Source organism: Borostomias antarcticus (assembly GCF_949987555.1).
Source record: "Borostomias antarcticus genome assembly, chromosome: 22".
Taxonomy (NCBI): Eukaryota; Metazoa; Chordata; class Actinopteri; order Stomiiformes; family Stomiidae; genus Borostomias; species Borostomias antarcticus.
In genome coordinates, this window is record NC_140255.1 from 12455589 (window position 1) to 12472750 (window position 17162).

Genomic DNA, 17162 nt, shown 5'->3' on the forward strand with positions numbered 1-17162 from the left:
CACAAAGTTTGAATCTAGAGGTCAAAATAAGACTACAGCCATGGAGACGGTAGGACAGAATGACATGCTGTGACAACTGTTCTGTCTTTTTGTAAAACACACACACAGAAATAATTTCAACTTAGCATGGACCAGTTCTAAAGAGGACCACTGTTCTGTCCAGTATAGACTTGAAACAGTGGCAGTGAGTGCAGATTTGTATCTCCACTGAGTCTGAGGAGTAATGCTTTTATAGATCATTTCTGACCGCCAACACTCCTCTGACCCACCTCCCCTTTAATGGAGAAGCACCCACTGTTCATAACAATAACCATGAGCTTTCTATCTCTACTGAAACACTGCTGCAGGTTTGCTTTCAGCTTTCAGAAGGTGATGTAGTCAACATAAATCAATAGTAATTGCATGGAGAGATCAGGAAGCTACACAATACAGCAGTCAATCAAGGTCAGTAAACACTGGAAGCTTCTTTCTTTATTGATGAGTCTGTCATCATGAAGGAGAAAAATAAAAGCAATGAGTGGTTCAAGTTGTACCTTGCCTTAAGACACACTTGTTTTACAAAAGCTGAATAAAGTTGTTGTCCAAACAGTACACACACAAACACACACACACACTGCGTATTGCGTATCGCAGGGTGAGACTACTGTAAAGAGAATACAAATTTCCCCTTGAATTATACATATTATTTCTCCTCTCAACACTCATAATACATCAATAATAAGGCTGAGTGGCTGTCGTCACTGATCAGTACCCTCCGGCAAGTCTGCATTGATGGAATCTAAAAGAATAATCACAGACTCAAAAGAAAGCAAGTGGATGAAAATGTCTTTAATAACCATAATCTACTCAGTTTCCACTCCACTGAATTTTAATTAGCCTACTTCAAAGTCTTAAGACATGGCAAGCAACAACTATGTACTGTACTAGGCATACAAAACATTAAATTGTAAAAAATTCACCAATAAGGGAAAGGATAGCAAAAATATAGGCCTACATAGCAATAAAACACCAGTAGCAGTTCCAGAGCCAGTAAAGATGGGGAATATGGGCAGTAAGAGTATGAAATATTATAAACATTAAGTATAGAAGTGCTGATGGATTGTGATGTACATTGACTGTACATAGGAAGTGACTAGAGCATACATTGAAGTTGAGGTGAGGTTGATCACTGAGGTTAACGGTTGAGATGCCTGATGTCCGCTGGGGAAAGCTGTCTGGTTGTGCCTGCATGCTCTGGTAACGTCTGAGACTAACAGCCCATGGCCTGGGTGGCTGTAGTCTTTTATGGTTTTCCGTGCTTTCCTAAGGCATTGTGTGTGTGTGGTAGATGCCTTGTAAGGAGGGGAAGTGGTAGCCAATGACGTGCTCCTGTCTTCACCAGCCTCTGGAGGGCCGTGCGATCAGCACCTGAGCGGCTGCCGTACCAGGAAGCGATGCAGCCAGTGAGAACGCTCGCAGTGGTGCACCTGTAGAAATTGAATTTTGCAGTCCCCTCAGGAATTATAGGCTTTATATACTGTAAATAGGCCTATAATTTCATTACTTCAATTATAGGTTTTTACTGCCGCGTCCGATTGCCTGGTCTAGGTCATCGTTGAGGAACACACCAGGGAACTTTAAGCAGGAGACTCTCTCCACTTCAGCTCCATCCATGTGAATGGGGGGAGTGCAGAGGAGGAGAGGTTACCCATTCTCAGCACCTGGGGTCTGCCTGTCAGGAAGTCCTATTAAATGCTTTTATTTGTATGAGCATACTTTGTTTTAAAGAGTGTAGATAATGTCTGTACCAGGAAGTTCAACGGGATGAAAAGGATGTTCTACTGGCAATGTAACAACAACAAAAAAGGTCCTGACCAAGAGTCTGAATTTCATACATTTATTTTAAAATCAGATCCTGTGGACATTAGAACAGAGTATCTGCTGACTCTGCAATGGGTGCATTCAAAGTCTGTCATCAAGAGTACAAGAGAGTAAGAGAAAGAGAGAGATGGAGAAAAAGAGAGAGAAGGAAAGAGTGGGGGGAAAAAGCAACTCTGAGAAAGAAAAGTGCATCTTATACAAAGAAGAGGACAGAACTGTGAAGTGCCTGAGTGCTGTCCCGCACACACACACACGCACACACACACACGCACACACACGCACACGCACACACACACAAACTGCAGCAACTCACTCCCCAATAAAGCGACACACTCAGGTCTTTAAACGAAGAGTCTTTAGTCTACACACAGACTGCCACCATGTCTTCCCTATAGGTCCCAATGGTGGGGATGCCTCCTCCTCACTTTTCTTGTCGTTTTCAAGCCCCCCGTGGTTCGAACTGATGTGTCATGTCTTGGTTGAGGCACTGTGCCAGTGTTCACATGTTGGTGCTCATTCGTGATTGGCTGTTGGCAGAGTTGAGCTCCCCTTGGCTGCCCTCTCTAGGGGGAGACTGAGGGAGAGGAAAACAGATGGAGAGAGAGAGAGAGAGAGAGAGAGAGAAAGCAAGAGTTCATTAAGACATCCTCTGAAAGCACAATTCACACGTTCAGTAATAGCAGGGACAGGCGTGGTCACCACAGAAGGGACGCGTGTTCTCACAGAGATTCTAACACAGAAAGCCTGATGCTGCGTTCCATTTGTGTGGGAAGTAGTGGGCGGGAGGTAGGAGAGACAGAACGACGTCGCGTACGAGGTAACCGCGTCACAGTTGACACGACAACAGCTCGGAACAAAGATGCACATAGCTTTATTTGCCAAACCAGGTATTTTGTGCATACGAAAGAGGGTGTGAACCTGTCCTCAGATAACAGTTGGGTAAAACTGTGTGTATGACTGGTTTAATGAGACACAAATAAGACAGAAATGCTAATAAAACAGTATTACTGAAGTTTCACTTCATTACACAGGGAGCTGCCATATTGTATACGACTTCCAGAGCGAACTGGGGGTGGGGCCGAGTGGTACGAGTTCATGAGTGGAGAAAACACAAAGTGGAGAGGGGCGTTCCAGTTAAAACTGCGAGTAGAATCTTGTGAATCATGACTTCACGAGCCAAATGGAACACAGCATGAGGTCTGGAGGAAACTCAAAAACGAGTTTAGAGGAGATGGAGAAGGAAGGGGGGGGGGGTGAGAACAGGGTAGGGTGGAAAGGTATGGGGAGAAGAAAGCAATTAAGAATTAAAGGATGAAAGAGAGAGAGAGAGAGAGCACGAGCGAGAGAGACCAAAAGAGGATAGGAGGATAAAAACAAAAAAGTCACAGTCTCCATGGGAGAAAGAGAAACGTGAACAGTCGCGAAGATGAAAGGAACGGGAAAAAACAACTTGAAAAGGTGTAATATCAGTGCTGCCCCAGTGCTGCTCACCCTCCTGTGAGTTCCTGTCCCCTGAGAGTCCTGCTGCTCCCCTCCCGTGAGCCTCCTGTCCCCTGAGAGTCCTGCTGCCCCCCTCCCGTGAGCCTCCTGTCCCCTGAGAGAGTCCTGCTGCCCCCCTCCCGTGAGCCTCCTGTCCCCTGAGAGAGTCCTGCTGCCCCCCTCCCTCCCGTGAGCCTCCTGTCCCCTGAGAGAGTCCTGCTGCCCCCCTCCCGTGAGCCTCCTGTCCCCTGAGAGAGTCCTGCTGCCCCCCTCCCGTGAGCCTCCTGTCCCCTGAGAGAGTCCTGCTGCCCCCCTCCCGTGAGCCTCCTGTCCCCTGAGAGAGTCCTGCTGCCCCCCTCCCGTGAGCCTCCTGTCCCCTGAGAGAGTCCTGCTGCCACCTTCACGTGGATCTGGTTCCTCAGGACGGCGGCGCGGAGGATCATAGCCTTGGCTCGTCTCTGGAACTCCTTCCCCATGTGGATGGACTTCTCAAACGTGGTGCTTCTCTGGTCCACGTCCCGCGCATACAGGATCTGACACAGCGAGAGAGGGGGGGAGGCGAGAGAGTGGAGGAGAGAAGAGGAGAGACAGAGAGCAGGGACAGAAAGAGAGGAGAGGATGAAAGGTAAAATAGGTCACACATGCTGGCCATGAAAGGGAATCAGGGATAGGGCTGTAACAATTAGAAATGATGCTAGACAATTGCCTCAGAGAGAGAGAGAAAGAGAGTGCGTGTGAGTGAGTGAGTGAGTGAGTGAGTGAGTGAGTGAGTGAGTGAGTGGGTGAGTGAGTGAGTGAGTGAGAGAGAGAGAGAGAGAGAGAGAGAAAGAGAGTGCGTGTGAGTGAGTGAGAGAGAGAGAGAGAGAAAGAGAGAGAGAGAGAGAGAGAGAGAGAGAGAGAGAGAGAGAGAGAGCTATAACCTGAGCAGAGAGGAGGGTTGAGTTTCAGCTCCCAGACCAGAGCCTCTGGTTTGGTTTAGTTACTTGCTAGCTTCGTTATTTAACCATCTTGCGTCTAGAACAGCATTTCTGTTCCAAATATCGGTGCCGGTCCATGTGTCCAGGAACATTTCAATGTCCCGGACAAACAGGAGAAATTCTGGTCATTATATTATTTATTTTGACATGTCGACCTGTTGGCCTTCTTCAGAATCTATCAGGCCAACGGGCCGAAACGTCAAAATCAAATAACTGCATATGAAGCCAGAGTGTTTAACACTTTTTCTTCTTTCTTATGATCAGTTCTTCCAGTGATCGGCACCTCACAAGAGTACCTTGGTATGCGATAGCTTTTTGTTATCTATAAGCTTAGGCTTTCATGATTCGCATGCCCCATAGATGTCCGGGACTGCACAAGCACCACTGGACAGCCTTTCACTTTATTTTGTACCCTTCGCTTCTTTGAATTACGGATGTACAGTCGGCTAAGATGTTTATGGCATGAATTGGATTTGTCGATGTAATTGGTCATTTTAAATGGGCCTACTTTATCTTTTGATGCCTATTTGAACGGACTGCATCAATCAATGCAATGACTCCACATTACGCAAGTCTGTTTGTTTGGGACTAACAACAGTAATGTGTGTTTTCTATTTTCTCTTTCCATGTTTTCCAGTTTTACCCTTTTCATCAATAAAATCATTTTTTACAACCACGTCTCATTGATTGGGAAGGCATTTAGAGCTGCCAGTCAAATCATAGCCTACTTATTCGGACTCAGAGGATGAGGAGGACATAACTGTTTTTTGAGAAACAATTGATTAGCAGGCTGGGCTTTACAAAGAAATATCACCATGGGCGTAACCATGTATTCACTGGAGGGGACATGTCCCCTGGAATATTGAAATATGCCAATCTGTCCCCCTCGATAATATACAGTAGACAAAAAAAATGCTCTCGTTTTTTAAACCTTGTTCATGGATCTGTTTCATATTTCCTATTTATTTTCAAATTATTTCTGTTGGAAAACAAATGTGTGAGATGAGATGCCCCCTGTAGTCTACAGTTGGTTTGTTCCAACCTGCTCACAGACACAGATCCAGCGCGCGGCACGCTCCACACAGTGCACGCTGACACAGAGCTTCGTGTGAGGGAACAGGGAACGAAAGAGCATCCATTTGGTACTTGACTGTTGTCTATAAACTGTGATAATTGAATGGTGGCACGCACATTAACCCAAGATGACTACCATGTTCTTTAATAAAGGCTACTTTTCTATCAAAAAGCAGCTTTTTAAAATGATAGCATAGGTAACGTTAGAGCTGCTCAATTTGCTAGCTAGAACTGATCTGGAGCACACATTGTTGTGACCAAATTAATTGGGCTAACCAGAACTCGGTTGTCTGATTTTAAACACTTGCTAGTCTATTAATGTTCACTAAAGTAGCTATAGCCAAGTTAGCTCAGAACCAGCAGATGTCCCAACTTTCTAATCTAATGGTGCGTTTATCATTGGGAACTGGGATTTTCTCAGTTCCTGGCATCACACAATACTCGCATTCACACAGCTCCCAATGATAAAAGAACGCACCATAACTTTATCTCATGTCCTTCTGTGCGCTTGACAGTGTAGCTGACAATGGAGATGACATGTCATGACGATATTACCTAAAAAACGGGGCCAGCAGCAGGACATACGAGGCTTTTTTCATACAGTAAGTGAGATACCTACCCAGACAGCAATAAGCTGATCTGGGCCTGATGATCTGTAGATACTAGATCTGGCCCATATCGCTCAGATCTGGCTCAGATTCTTGCTCGTAGCTAAATCAACATTTTTTATTTGGTCGATCATATTGTTGCTAATGTATTATTTCGAATCAATCTTATATCCCACAATGCATGAGCTTACAAATGGCACATTGTAAAGGGAAATTAACTGGCTTTCCAATTTTGATTGGAAGTCTATGGGACTGTGCACAATGATTTCAATGGTCTAGACTAGAATTGGTACAATTTATTCAAGAGATGGAGCCTATTCCTTTCTAGTTGCATTTGTGACTAAAATAGATTTGTGCGAGCAGAAGGAATCATTCATGAGCACACTGAGATATTTCAACCATTTGTGTGATTGTAGCCTATACTGACTTAATACATCAATGTATGTCAACATACATCTAGCTTGTAATAAAATAGCCTAGAATATTCCAGTTATGATCATCATCAGTCAGTCATTGTTCTTTTGGTAAAATTATATCTAGTCATGATTTAGGCAGCACGCAGAGAGATAGGGGAGAGACAGCATGACAGGGGAGAGACAGCATGACGAGAGAAAGACAGTGTCCTATGGGGAGTCTGGGGACACAGATGATCAGGTAAGAAAATGGACAGCGAGACCGAAAACAGCTGGATACAATAGTTTTAACCTACAGTAAGCCTACATGTCAGCAGTCAATACAACTAGCTTTAACTTCAACCATCAATAGAGTCCACCAAAAGAAGCAGGGAACCTTCCGGCAGGGCACGTTTAGCAAACGGCAAAAAAAAAAAATATTCAAGTGGACAAATCCACTTATAAGCATTGTCCCCCCCCCCCCCCAAAGTCTGTTTTTTTTATATAGAAGGTATCAGAATATGAAATTGGGGGCTGGTGATTATGTAATAATTGTTACAGCCTAAGTAGGAAATGAACAGCTACATGGATGTGGAGGGAAGTGTGTGTTACCTTGCTGTGGGAGTCGATGCGCGCGTTGATGAGGCCCTCCAGTATGAGCTGGGTCAGCTCGTCTTCCAGGGCTGCAACTGTGGTGTTGAAGGCCTGGGCCATCTTCATCATGTCAGCAGACACATACGGGCTGAAGTACTGCAACACACACACACACACACTTCATAAACCTATTGGCTATGAATACTTATTGGTATACAAAAGTGTACAATGTGTAGTTTGTAAGTTTAAGAGTCCATTATTCACGTGACAACCTTACATATAACATTTAGCCAGGGTAAATAATACCTAATAATGTAACACACTCTTACAACAATGACACAGCAGAGTGGTCAAGCGGGACGGATCAACAACGTCCAATACAGAGCCTCTGATTGAATAACGGTCCGAGAAGAGCCGTTAACTAATGATTCATCACCATCACCAGCCTGTACAGTCAGTTCACGCTGAAGGATCTGAATCTCAAACACTACCTCTCCTCCAATATCAACCACTGACCTGCATTCTGTCTTAATGGCCGTAACATTGATGAGTTACTTTACCACATGTGGATGGATGGAGTACAGTAAAATAGAGTAAAATAGAGAAGGACAATGTTATTGGTGTCAGTGGGGTTTCATACTAACTAAACAGTGAATGGGGTCGACCAGGCCGTATATAAATGGACTGGAGGTCCAAGGCAAGGCCACCGGGTATTCTCAGTCCTGTCCTCTTCTCGGGGAGGAGGGGGGACATGATGACAAACAGCCATCAACTCCCTCTTGACCTGCATACTACACACGGGGGGCCAGGGGTCGATATGGAACTGGACCGCTGTTAAGCGCTTCAAATGATTGATGTACAAAACAAGCACATTTCTCCTCTCAGTAAATCGCCTCAAGGAGATTTCCGTAGCCTCGGTCTCAAGGGTGCTTCTGGGTGTGATTACCACTGCAGGACCAGATGAGATAAGTGACATGACTTCCCAGAGGAGGGAATTCAGGTGTTAAAGCAGCAGAAAAACAGGCGCTATAGGATCAAATCAAGGATCGAGTCAAATAACGTACATACAGTACACAGCGCACACCAAATAACAGTACACAGCGCACACAAAATAACAGTAGCAATAGACAAATGAGGCATGTGAATTAAATACTATAACAACTATAAATAACTGCAAAAAATAAACATAGAAAGAAAGAAAGAAGGAAGGAAGGAAGGAAGGAAGGAAGGAAGGAAGGAAGGAAGGAAGGAAGGAAGGAAGGAAGGAAGGAAGGAAGGAAGGAAGGAAGGAAGGAAGGAAGGAAGGAAGGAAGGAAGGAACAAACCTAGCCAACGTAAAGTGACAGAAGGGGGGGGGGTAGTTAGAGTCAGAGAATGGAAGAGGCGGGCGGCTCAGGCACAGTTCTATAGTCTGATGGCTGCTGAAACAAAGGAACACCTGAACCACTGTCTTACACTTGGGAGGGAGGAGCCTGTGGGTGAAGTTGCTCCTCCCTCTGGGGATGGGAGGAGTTGTCCAGGATGGACTGATCATCCTCTCCACCACTGCCTCCAGACCAAGGACACACTGTTCCTTTCTCTTACACTGACGCACGTATCTGAATCCTTTTGCTCCCTGACATGTTCGTTTCCTAGTTCAACACTAAAGTGTGTGTGTTGGTGCATGTCTCACCTGTATGAGGGCTCTGTTCCTGATCTGTGTGTAGAGAGTCCGTACGTGGGGGGCCAGGTACATATCTAACAGCAGGTTGTCCTGGGGAGGGAGGGAGGGAGCGGGGGATTTTTGCATAAGTACATTCAAGATCAAACATTCAAACTCTGCATGCTTTGGACCAGTCCATGAATGTGCAGTAACCTAGCAACGTTCATTCCTCTACATCATGATTAATTTTTTATTTATTTTTAAGACAGGGACAAGGTACAGTAGACATTTACCATCAGTACATGATGTCTATAGACACAGGACTGAACATGTAACAGAGAGCCAGTGAGAAGAACCCAATCAGTCAGACAATTATCCTCAGGGTGGTACCTAAAGCACGGGGTGTGGGGTCCTCCCCGAGGACATTTTTGGCATCAAAAGCTTAATTTCCTCATTCTGGTGAATTTTCTATGCACCATTATGTGCTGGATTAGCTTGTCTGCCTAACTATATTAGCCTACATTATCTAATTTCATTGTGTTTATTTATTTCTAAATAGTAAACATTTGTGAGGGCACAACAAGGCACTGTGACTGTAATGTAGGTTGTCAGGCTGAACATTATAACAGCGCTATTGTGTGAATGAATGGAGCGAGGCTCCACACTCCCATAGAGAAAGCATCATCTGTGCAATAACCTTGATTACTTGAGCTCAAGGTGCTAGATGCGTTCGTGAAGTCGAGAGCTTTGTCCCTGTCCCCATGTTCGCTACCGTGAACACGGCTTTGTCCCTGTCCCCATGTTCGCTACCATGAACACGGCTTTGTCCCTGTCCCCATGTTCTCTACCATGAACACGGCACACGAGTGTGGAACAAGCGAATCGTGTGAATAGAAAAAAGGTTGCATCAGAACAATTATGTGCGGCATCACAAATGCTCCCAATTATTATATTTTGAGGTCGCACAACAAAAATCACTGGAAAACAAAAAAATATGCAAAATATGTACAGGTTGGCAGGTCTTAAGTGTTATTTTTGTCGAGAGCTGGAGGAGGCATGACATTTGATGGAGGAGGCCAGCTTATAATTCTCTATGCAGGAAAAACCCTGATCCTACTGGAGTAGGGCTGGGTCTCGGCAAGGACCTCACTATACGATATGTATCACGATATATGGGTCACGATACGATTGAATCACGATACATTGGGATACTTGATGTATTTTAAAATACAGCTGAAAATACAACTCCATCCCCCACTCCCTGGAGGTGATCCTGAGGGCGGAGGGAATGGAAGGACATTGTATTTATGACTGAATTATATCCTTCATTTTATATCAATATCTAATCTGTCTTGTTTTGTATATTTTCCTTCTTAAAAATAAGTGTATTGATTCTATACTGCGGAAAATCGATACAGTAAAAGGATAAAAAATATTGTGACGTATTACTGAATTAATTTTATTGCACAGCCTTATACTGGAGTGTGCTGGGCCTCCACACTGTCCACACAAACGCCATAAACCAGGCTTCCCCTACCATCAAACCAAACATATGGAAAACAGGCAAGAGTTGACATTTTTGATAAAGATAAATATAAAGATAAAAATAAGCAAACTGTTTCGTATCAACTTAGTTATCTAACAGAGTTAGTCATGTTCAAATAGTTGGTTGATGCAAGCTGAGGGTCTCACCTTGATTTCGTCCAGCATTTTGAGACAGGAAGCATACTTGGACTCATAGAACTTGAAGATGATGTCCCTGACCTGGGGTTCCAACTCCAGGAACAGCTTGAAGGAGCTGAGAGAAGAGAGATGGAGGAGTGGAGCGAGCGAGACAGACAGAGAGAAAGAGACAAGGGTTCAATGATGAGATGATGGGTGCAAACATTTCAACATGCATGTAAACAGTGGTTAAGCAGGCATGCACCAACCCACTCACATCGTGTAAACACAAGTCTACTTTCTCACACCATCTCCACCTAAGACACACACACCTGCTGTTCTCACACAATCTATATCTCCAACACACACACACCTGCTGGAGATGACGTTCTTCTGCAGCTCCTGTCTGTCGAAGGTGGCCAGGGCACACATTCCCCCATACACAGCTACATTACTGGGGGACAGGAGCTGGATGGATGGACACACACACACAAACACACACAGACAGACACACAGACACACAGACACACACAGATTTGTTTATCCTGATTGAGTGGAGGTTGATCCAATTTGCCTGTAAATTTTGCAACAGCCACTGATAAAGCCCCTAGACTCAAACGATCTGTCAAAAAGAGGCCAGACTTAATGGTAAATATTTGTATCCATATACAAAGTGCTTTACAATGGCCACTCATTCACCCATACATTCACACCCCAATGGTGGTGCTAGCCTTGCATGGCAGCATCTTGTCCAAGGACACTTCGACATGTGGACAGGTGGACGTGTGATTCGAACCGCCGACCCTGCGATCATTGGATGACCCGCTCTATCTCCTGAGCCACAGCCACCCCATTAAGTCAAGTGAAATACAACCAGTCTGACTAGTCTTGCCCTAACTTGTCTGATCCTAACTAGTCTGACCATAACTAGTCTGACTAGTCTAACCCTTAACAAATCTAACCCTGACTAGTCAGACTCTTAACCAGTCTCAGTTGAGGAGACAGCTCCTCTCACCTCGGGGAAGTCACAATGGTCGAAGGAGGCCAGCAGGAAACACTTGGCAGCTTGTTTATACTTCCTGGAAGCCAGCTCAGCTAGACCTGAGGGACAAGATAAACGACAGAGAGAGATAAATCATGGGGAGAGAGACGTGGATGGGAAGAGCCGACTAAATCAAGGGGTAAGAGAGATAAATTGTGGCTACACAGGGAGGAACAGACACCGGAGGCGGATGGTAGATGGGGGGGGGGGCGGTCGACTGGGATGAAGAGATTCCCCACACATTTCAATATTTGTCACATAGGTGAACAAAGGGGGGTGGGGGGGGGGGTGGGCTGGCGCAACAAACAGAGCTTAATCTGAACAGCTCATTAGCCGAGCCGCATGCACCTGCTCAGTCACCCACACTGTCCCAGCAGACCAAAGAAAACGGGCGACTCCGTTCGCTTTGACTTGTCCCTTTCATGTAACGCTCACAAACAAAAGCATCACTTACCTGCTGCACATTTTAATTTAGTGAGGACTGCTTGACTCTGACAATCCCTCTCCCCTCGTTGCTGAAACACAAAGAGGCCTTTTATTTTTTATTGTTTTTTATTTAACCTTTATTAAACTAGGCAAGCCCAAAAGAATGCCAAGGTTAATTAAAAAAGCAGCACAGATCCAATCATTTCCCACACACCCTCTACTTACCTAGTCACATCAGGCAATACAGTAAAGACCACAGAACAGTAGAACAACACGAGTAACATTTAGCATTAACACACACAGGCAAAGAAGTGGCAGCCGCAGAAGAGCAAGCACACATCAAACTTTACAAAAACACTGTCCAATCACAACAGACAATACATTAAAAGAACAAAGAGATCACAGGCAGCATACACAAGCATTAGGACAGACAGGACAAACAGCAGCAGCAAGAGAGCAAAGGAAACAGAAAACACGCAACATAGAAGGCTTAGGGAATATACGTTAGAGTCCAGGAAACAGCTGCAAGTGTCAGTGAGAATGTCCCATGGGAGTCCTTGAAAACTGACTTTGGGATAAGCTGTCCAGTTTTAGTGTTGTTTTGTAATTTGTTCCAGTCTCCAGGCCAGGAATGATGTCAGGACGAGTGCAGTGTTTGTTTGGGGAGTTTTGAGCAGAATGCGGGGAGCTGATCGGGTGTCATAGACAGCAGCTGTTTGCAGCAAGTGACAGGTAAGGGGGGCCGAGGGTTTTGTAAATAAGCATGAACCAGTGAATATTACGACAGGTGTGTAAGGATGGCTAGTTGACAGAGGAATATAGAGTGCAGTGGTGTGTTTTGTAAGAGCCTGTGCAGACTACACAATCTTTTTGGTCTTTCACGATGGTCACCATGTCAGATTAGGTGATCACAGTTGCATAAATTCTTGCAATGTCGTGGCCGGGACACAGCAACACTACACGAATGACCGCGACAAATCATCGTAAGCTGTCTTTCACGACCATGCCATTGCACAAGTTCAGGTAGTCTGGTCAAGAAATTGTCAGTCATGGAAGAAGCACTGTATTCAAGCTTTATTTATACTCTAAATTATGGTGGCGGGTGTTATGCCAAATAATTCTGACTCCCCTTCACCATCTTTGAGGTATCTTTCGACTGTCGAAACCATGATATGTAGGCTACCACAACTAGGCTATATCTGCCTCATTAAAATTACAGTGACGGAAATGGGCTGTGTTGCGTCTGGGGAGGGACCAACAGCATGTAGAACTGTGTTGTCAGCATAGAGGTGGATAGATGAGTCCCCAACAGAGCAAAAAGTATTGTTTATATAGAAAAAAGTATGGGGCCTAAGATTGAGCCCTGGAGGACACCCTTAGTGACAGGGAGGGGCTGAGAGAGAAGCTGTTCTGATTTAACACATTGCACCCATCAGTAAGGTAGTAGAGAACCATGCCAGTGAGTGACTAAAGACCCCAATGCTGCCCAGTCTGCCAGCAAGGATATAGTGATCGACAGTGTCAAAGGCCTTAGCTAAATCAATAAAGATTGCTGCACAATATTGTTTAGAATCTAAAGCGGTAGTGAGTCATTCAGGACTTTGAGGGTTGCAGTGACACAGCCATAGCCAGATCGGAAACCAGATTGAACACCAGACAGAATATGCGTTATTCAACAACCAGACAGAATATATGTTATTCAACAACCAGACAGACTATATGTTATTCAACAATCAAAGCAGTAAAATATACTTTTAAAAGTACATGGAGCAGAACAAATGGCATTTCCTCCACTTCTCTGTTACATACCTCTGCTATCTCTGGAGTGGACTCTGCTTTACTGACGTAACTAAGGACATGGGACCAGTTCTGGAGGTAGACGCTGACCTGGACGGACGGACAGACGGACACACGCACACACATACAGAGAGAGGAGAAAAACACATGGATTCTGTAAGAGAGACAATAAGATACAGAACAGTGTGCATGGATTGGGAGATGAACAGAAATCTCAATAAAGAAGACTGCCCTCTAGTGTTCACTGTAGGGGCCAGTTAGATTAAAGGGGTGGGAGGATTGTGTGTGTGGGGGGGTGGATGCAGAGAATGAGAGAGCAAGACAGTGACAGAGTGGATGCAGAGAGAGAGAGAGCGAGAGAGTGAGAGAGCGAGAGAGAGAGAGAAAGAGCAACAACCCCCGCCCGAGCGTCCTACCTTGATGACATTAAGACACATGTTGATGACATGCTTGGCGCTGGTGCAGTAGTCTCGGGCACGGGAGTAGCACTTGAGGGCATTGCTAAGGTCACCACAATCTAGGTAGTGGTCTCCCAGGTCATCATGACCCCGCCTAAGGAACAAGAGTGGTTTGAGGTTAAAGGTCACTCACCACAGGCCTAGGTAGTGGAGCAGGAGAAAAAAAAAACAGACCAATCAAGGCACACACACACCAACCTGATGCTCTCTTTAATGGAGTTGCCTTTGTAGTTCTTGAGGTCTGTGTCGAGTTTCTCCAGTTTGAGCAGGGCCTTTTTCCTGGTAGACTCTGCCCAGGCGCTGTCCAAGGGAGGGGGGTCTGCTACCCCAGCCTCCGCCACAGCATCCGGGGCCCCCTGGACCTCTCTGGACATGGGAGAACACACACACACACAGATTAAAACAAACAGATCTTTACAGGCGTGCCTTAGCACTCTCTCTTTAGCCCCTGGGAGTGATACTTGTGAGTTTCCATGCTGGTCTCACCGCGTGGCCTCGGAGAGCTTGCGGTGGATCTCCTCGTACACGTCTACGTTGAAGGTCCTCTGGACGAAGGACAGCGCCATCTTCAGGGCCTCCGCCCGCAGCTGGGGACAGTGCTCTGCTATGAACTGCAGCCTCTCGATCCGCATCAGACCACTGTAGCTGGACGCATACTGCTCCAGGTCCTACAAACACAAGCACGTACGTGCGCGCGCACGCACAAATGTTTATGAAAATGTATAAGTCATGGTGTGTACAAACAGCCTATTCATGTCTTCCACCTTGATTCTGTGAAGGTTTTGCAGGCTTTACCCCTAGCCCTTCTCAGTACCGTTAAATCCCCAATAAATCGGTGTCGGCATATTTAGGAGAGGCGCTCATATTTACAAGTGTCAGATAAACATGAAACTTCACTTACCTAAGCAAAAGGGTCTATTTTAACAAATGCTGGGTTTTGAAGCCTCGGCGCTACCATTAAATAACTTATTTAGATGGGTTCTGTCAGAGTGAAATTATTTTTCCGAGGTAGTCTTCTTCTGTGGTGGTGGCGGTGATGGTTGAAGCACCTAGTCTAGGGCCCGTCTCTTTCGCAGTTGTTTCGCTGGTCTAGAGCGGAAGTGCCTAGGATGACGCATCGCATAATCTTCCGGTCTGGACCGGAAGAAGAACAGTTGTTGTATCTATAATTTTGGAGGCTAAGACGCTGCAGTGGCTTCAAATGTGTGATATTATGTATCCAGCACACTTCTTCCATGACTTCTTTACATATTTCTTCGGGTACGTCCATGTTTTCTTCCATCGATGTAAATAAAGCAAGCGGAAGTAGGAGGCGGGCTCTACAGGCTCGAGCCGGAAGAAGGGGCGGGCTTAAGGCAGTGAAGTAAATAGACACCAGGGCTGCGTTCCGAATCGCATACTTCTACTTCTTACTACCAGTACCTACTACAGCTGCCCTTAGAAAGTACGTACTTTGCAAGCAGTAGGCATCCAATTGGGACATACTACCTTGTCATAACATTGCGCCTTGAAATTTGCCCACATCCGTCGCTGTCCATAACGCGACATTCGTCTACAGCTGTCAACTCGCGCATGTGACGCACATTACCGCTGCGCAAAGGATTGTGGGTCAGAATAGCCAGAAAAGCCTGCTGGCATGCATACTGCAAAATACGACCGGATGTAGTAGGTCATCCTGGTACTTTTGCCATACTGCATGTGGCATACTTTGTATTGGGACATACTACATTCTGTTTTGGCATACTATATAGTAGGGTAGTAGGCGATTCGGAACGCAGCCCAGGCTCTCCTCCCCGAGGAGAGACTGGTGACGCGAGGCTAGCTTTACCCCCAACCACAAGACCATTACTGCCACCTGATTGAACAAATCCTGACTTTGGTGTAAGCAGGTGTGATTCTTGGGCTGAACAGCCAGCACAGTGGCCAAGACACCCTGGGCTACATACCAGCGTGGGGTTCTCCACCACATAGTTCGCGTCTGGGGCATTCTGGTCCTCCTGAGGGTCAGCATCTATCTGCATGGGCTCGCCGGCCCCCTAGGAGAGAAGAGAACACACACAGTCATCTTTTATGACAGCGGATAGTTAAGTCACACAAAATCTTTATCTAAGTTAACTTAGCTAGTTAGACAGATAGATAGCCAGTGTTACACTATGCGATTATGACTGACAATGTTGTAGCTAGCAGATGAGATAGCTACAAAGATACAAACAGCTAGCTAGCTAATATGCGGTAAACAGGGGAACAAACCAATTTATTAATGTTAACTCACACCAGCTATGCTAGGATAATGCAGCACAATAAACGAGCATAGCTAGACCTGCTAGCTAGTTAACGTTAGCATGACTGTGTCAAAGTCAATCACTGGCAAGCTACATAGCTAGCTAACGTTAGCAACGTGAATATCGTGAAATTAAATCACAGTGAAACTAGCAAAGACGTGTGATGCCAGTTAGTAGGTAGCTAGCTAAAGGGCAACGCTAACTTGTGAAATTTAGCACAGAAAGCTAACTAGCAAGCTAGCTAGCGTTAGCCTTCTCGGCGCTGCAAACCCGGCCCGAGCGGTTTCTGCAAAGATCTCGAGCCGATTTGAAGACCCACTCCTATGGCAAGCGCGAGCACAGCCAGTAGCCATCTACATCTTTTTTACACCATCTGTGGTGCAAACGTGTTCGATAACCGATTAATTATCACCTGAAAGTTGAAGACTTGTACGGGTAAAGGCATCTCTCCCCGGGTTTCCTGACGCGCTGCAGCAGAGACAGTTGCAGCAACAGCGCCCGTCTATTCACTTCCGGTTCACTCCCTGACAGCGGTCTTTGCGTAATGACGTCACCAGCTCCAGATGTGGATTATCCGATGTCTCATTCATACCTCCATGGTCTCAGCATCTAACATATTTTAAATTATTCGAGAGAAATCAACGTTGACACAAAACAAATGAGTCTTGTAAGTACAACTTCAGATCAGATCAATATCTGAATATCACTGAAATGGAAGGATTTGTTGCACTGGAGGTATAAGGTTACAGTCTCTGGTTAACTGTAGCACAGAGGATATAAGTACAACTTTTATTTTCAATTCATTGAAGATCATTGCAACAACACAGGGCTGTGGCCCTGGACGACAGACTAGAGAGAAAGAGAGACGT

At 45.5% G+C, this 17162-nt stretch overlaps 1 protein-coding gene across 1 annotated transcript; it reads right to left on the reverse strand.

Moving 5' to 3' along the window:
* Window positions 1-1879: 1879 nt before the first annotated feature.
* LOC311323955 (COP9 signalosome complex subunit 1) lies at window positions 1880-16835 on the reverse strand. The gene is made up of 14 exons (XM_084456293.1): window positions 16706-16835; window positions 15958-16047; window positions 14498-14679; window positions 14210-14377; window positions 13970-14105; window positions 13566-13643; window positions 11785-11845; window positions 11304-11389; window positions 10662-10756; window positions 10319-10424; window positions 8657-8737; window positions 7003-7140; window positions 3738-3872; window positions 1880-2434 (listed from the first exon to the last, which is right to left on the reverse strand). The coding sequence occupies exons 1-14, from the start codon at window positions 16736-16738 to the stop codon at window positions 2360-2362; spliced, it is 1464 nt and encodes a 487-aa protein (XP_084312419.1). The 5' UTR covers window positions 16739-16835; the 3' UTR covers window positions 1880-2359.
* Window positions 16836-17162: the final 327 nt, after the last annotated feature.

Bases quoted from the DNA above. Each gene is read 5' to 3' on its own strand.
- LOC311323955 (XM_084456293.1), bottom strand. From the start codon at position 16,738: ATGCCTTTACCCGTACAAGTCTTCAACTTTCAG. The intron at 13,644-13,969 runs GTAGGACGCTCG...CCGTCCGTCCAG, and splicing joins TGTGTCTTAATGTCATCAAG to GTCAGCGTCTACCTCCAGAA. The intron at 7,141-8,656 runs GTGAGACATGCA...TGTGTGTTGCAG, and splicing joins GGAACAGAGCCCTCATACAG to TACTTCAGCCCGTATGTGTC.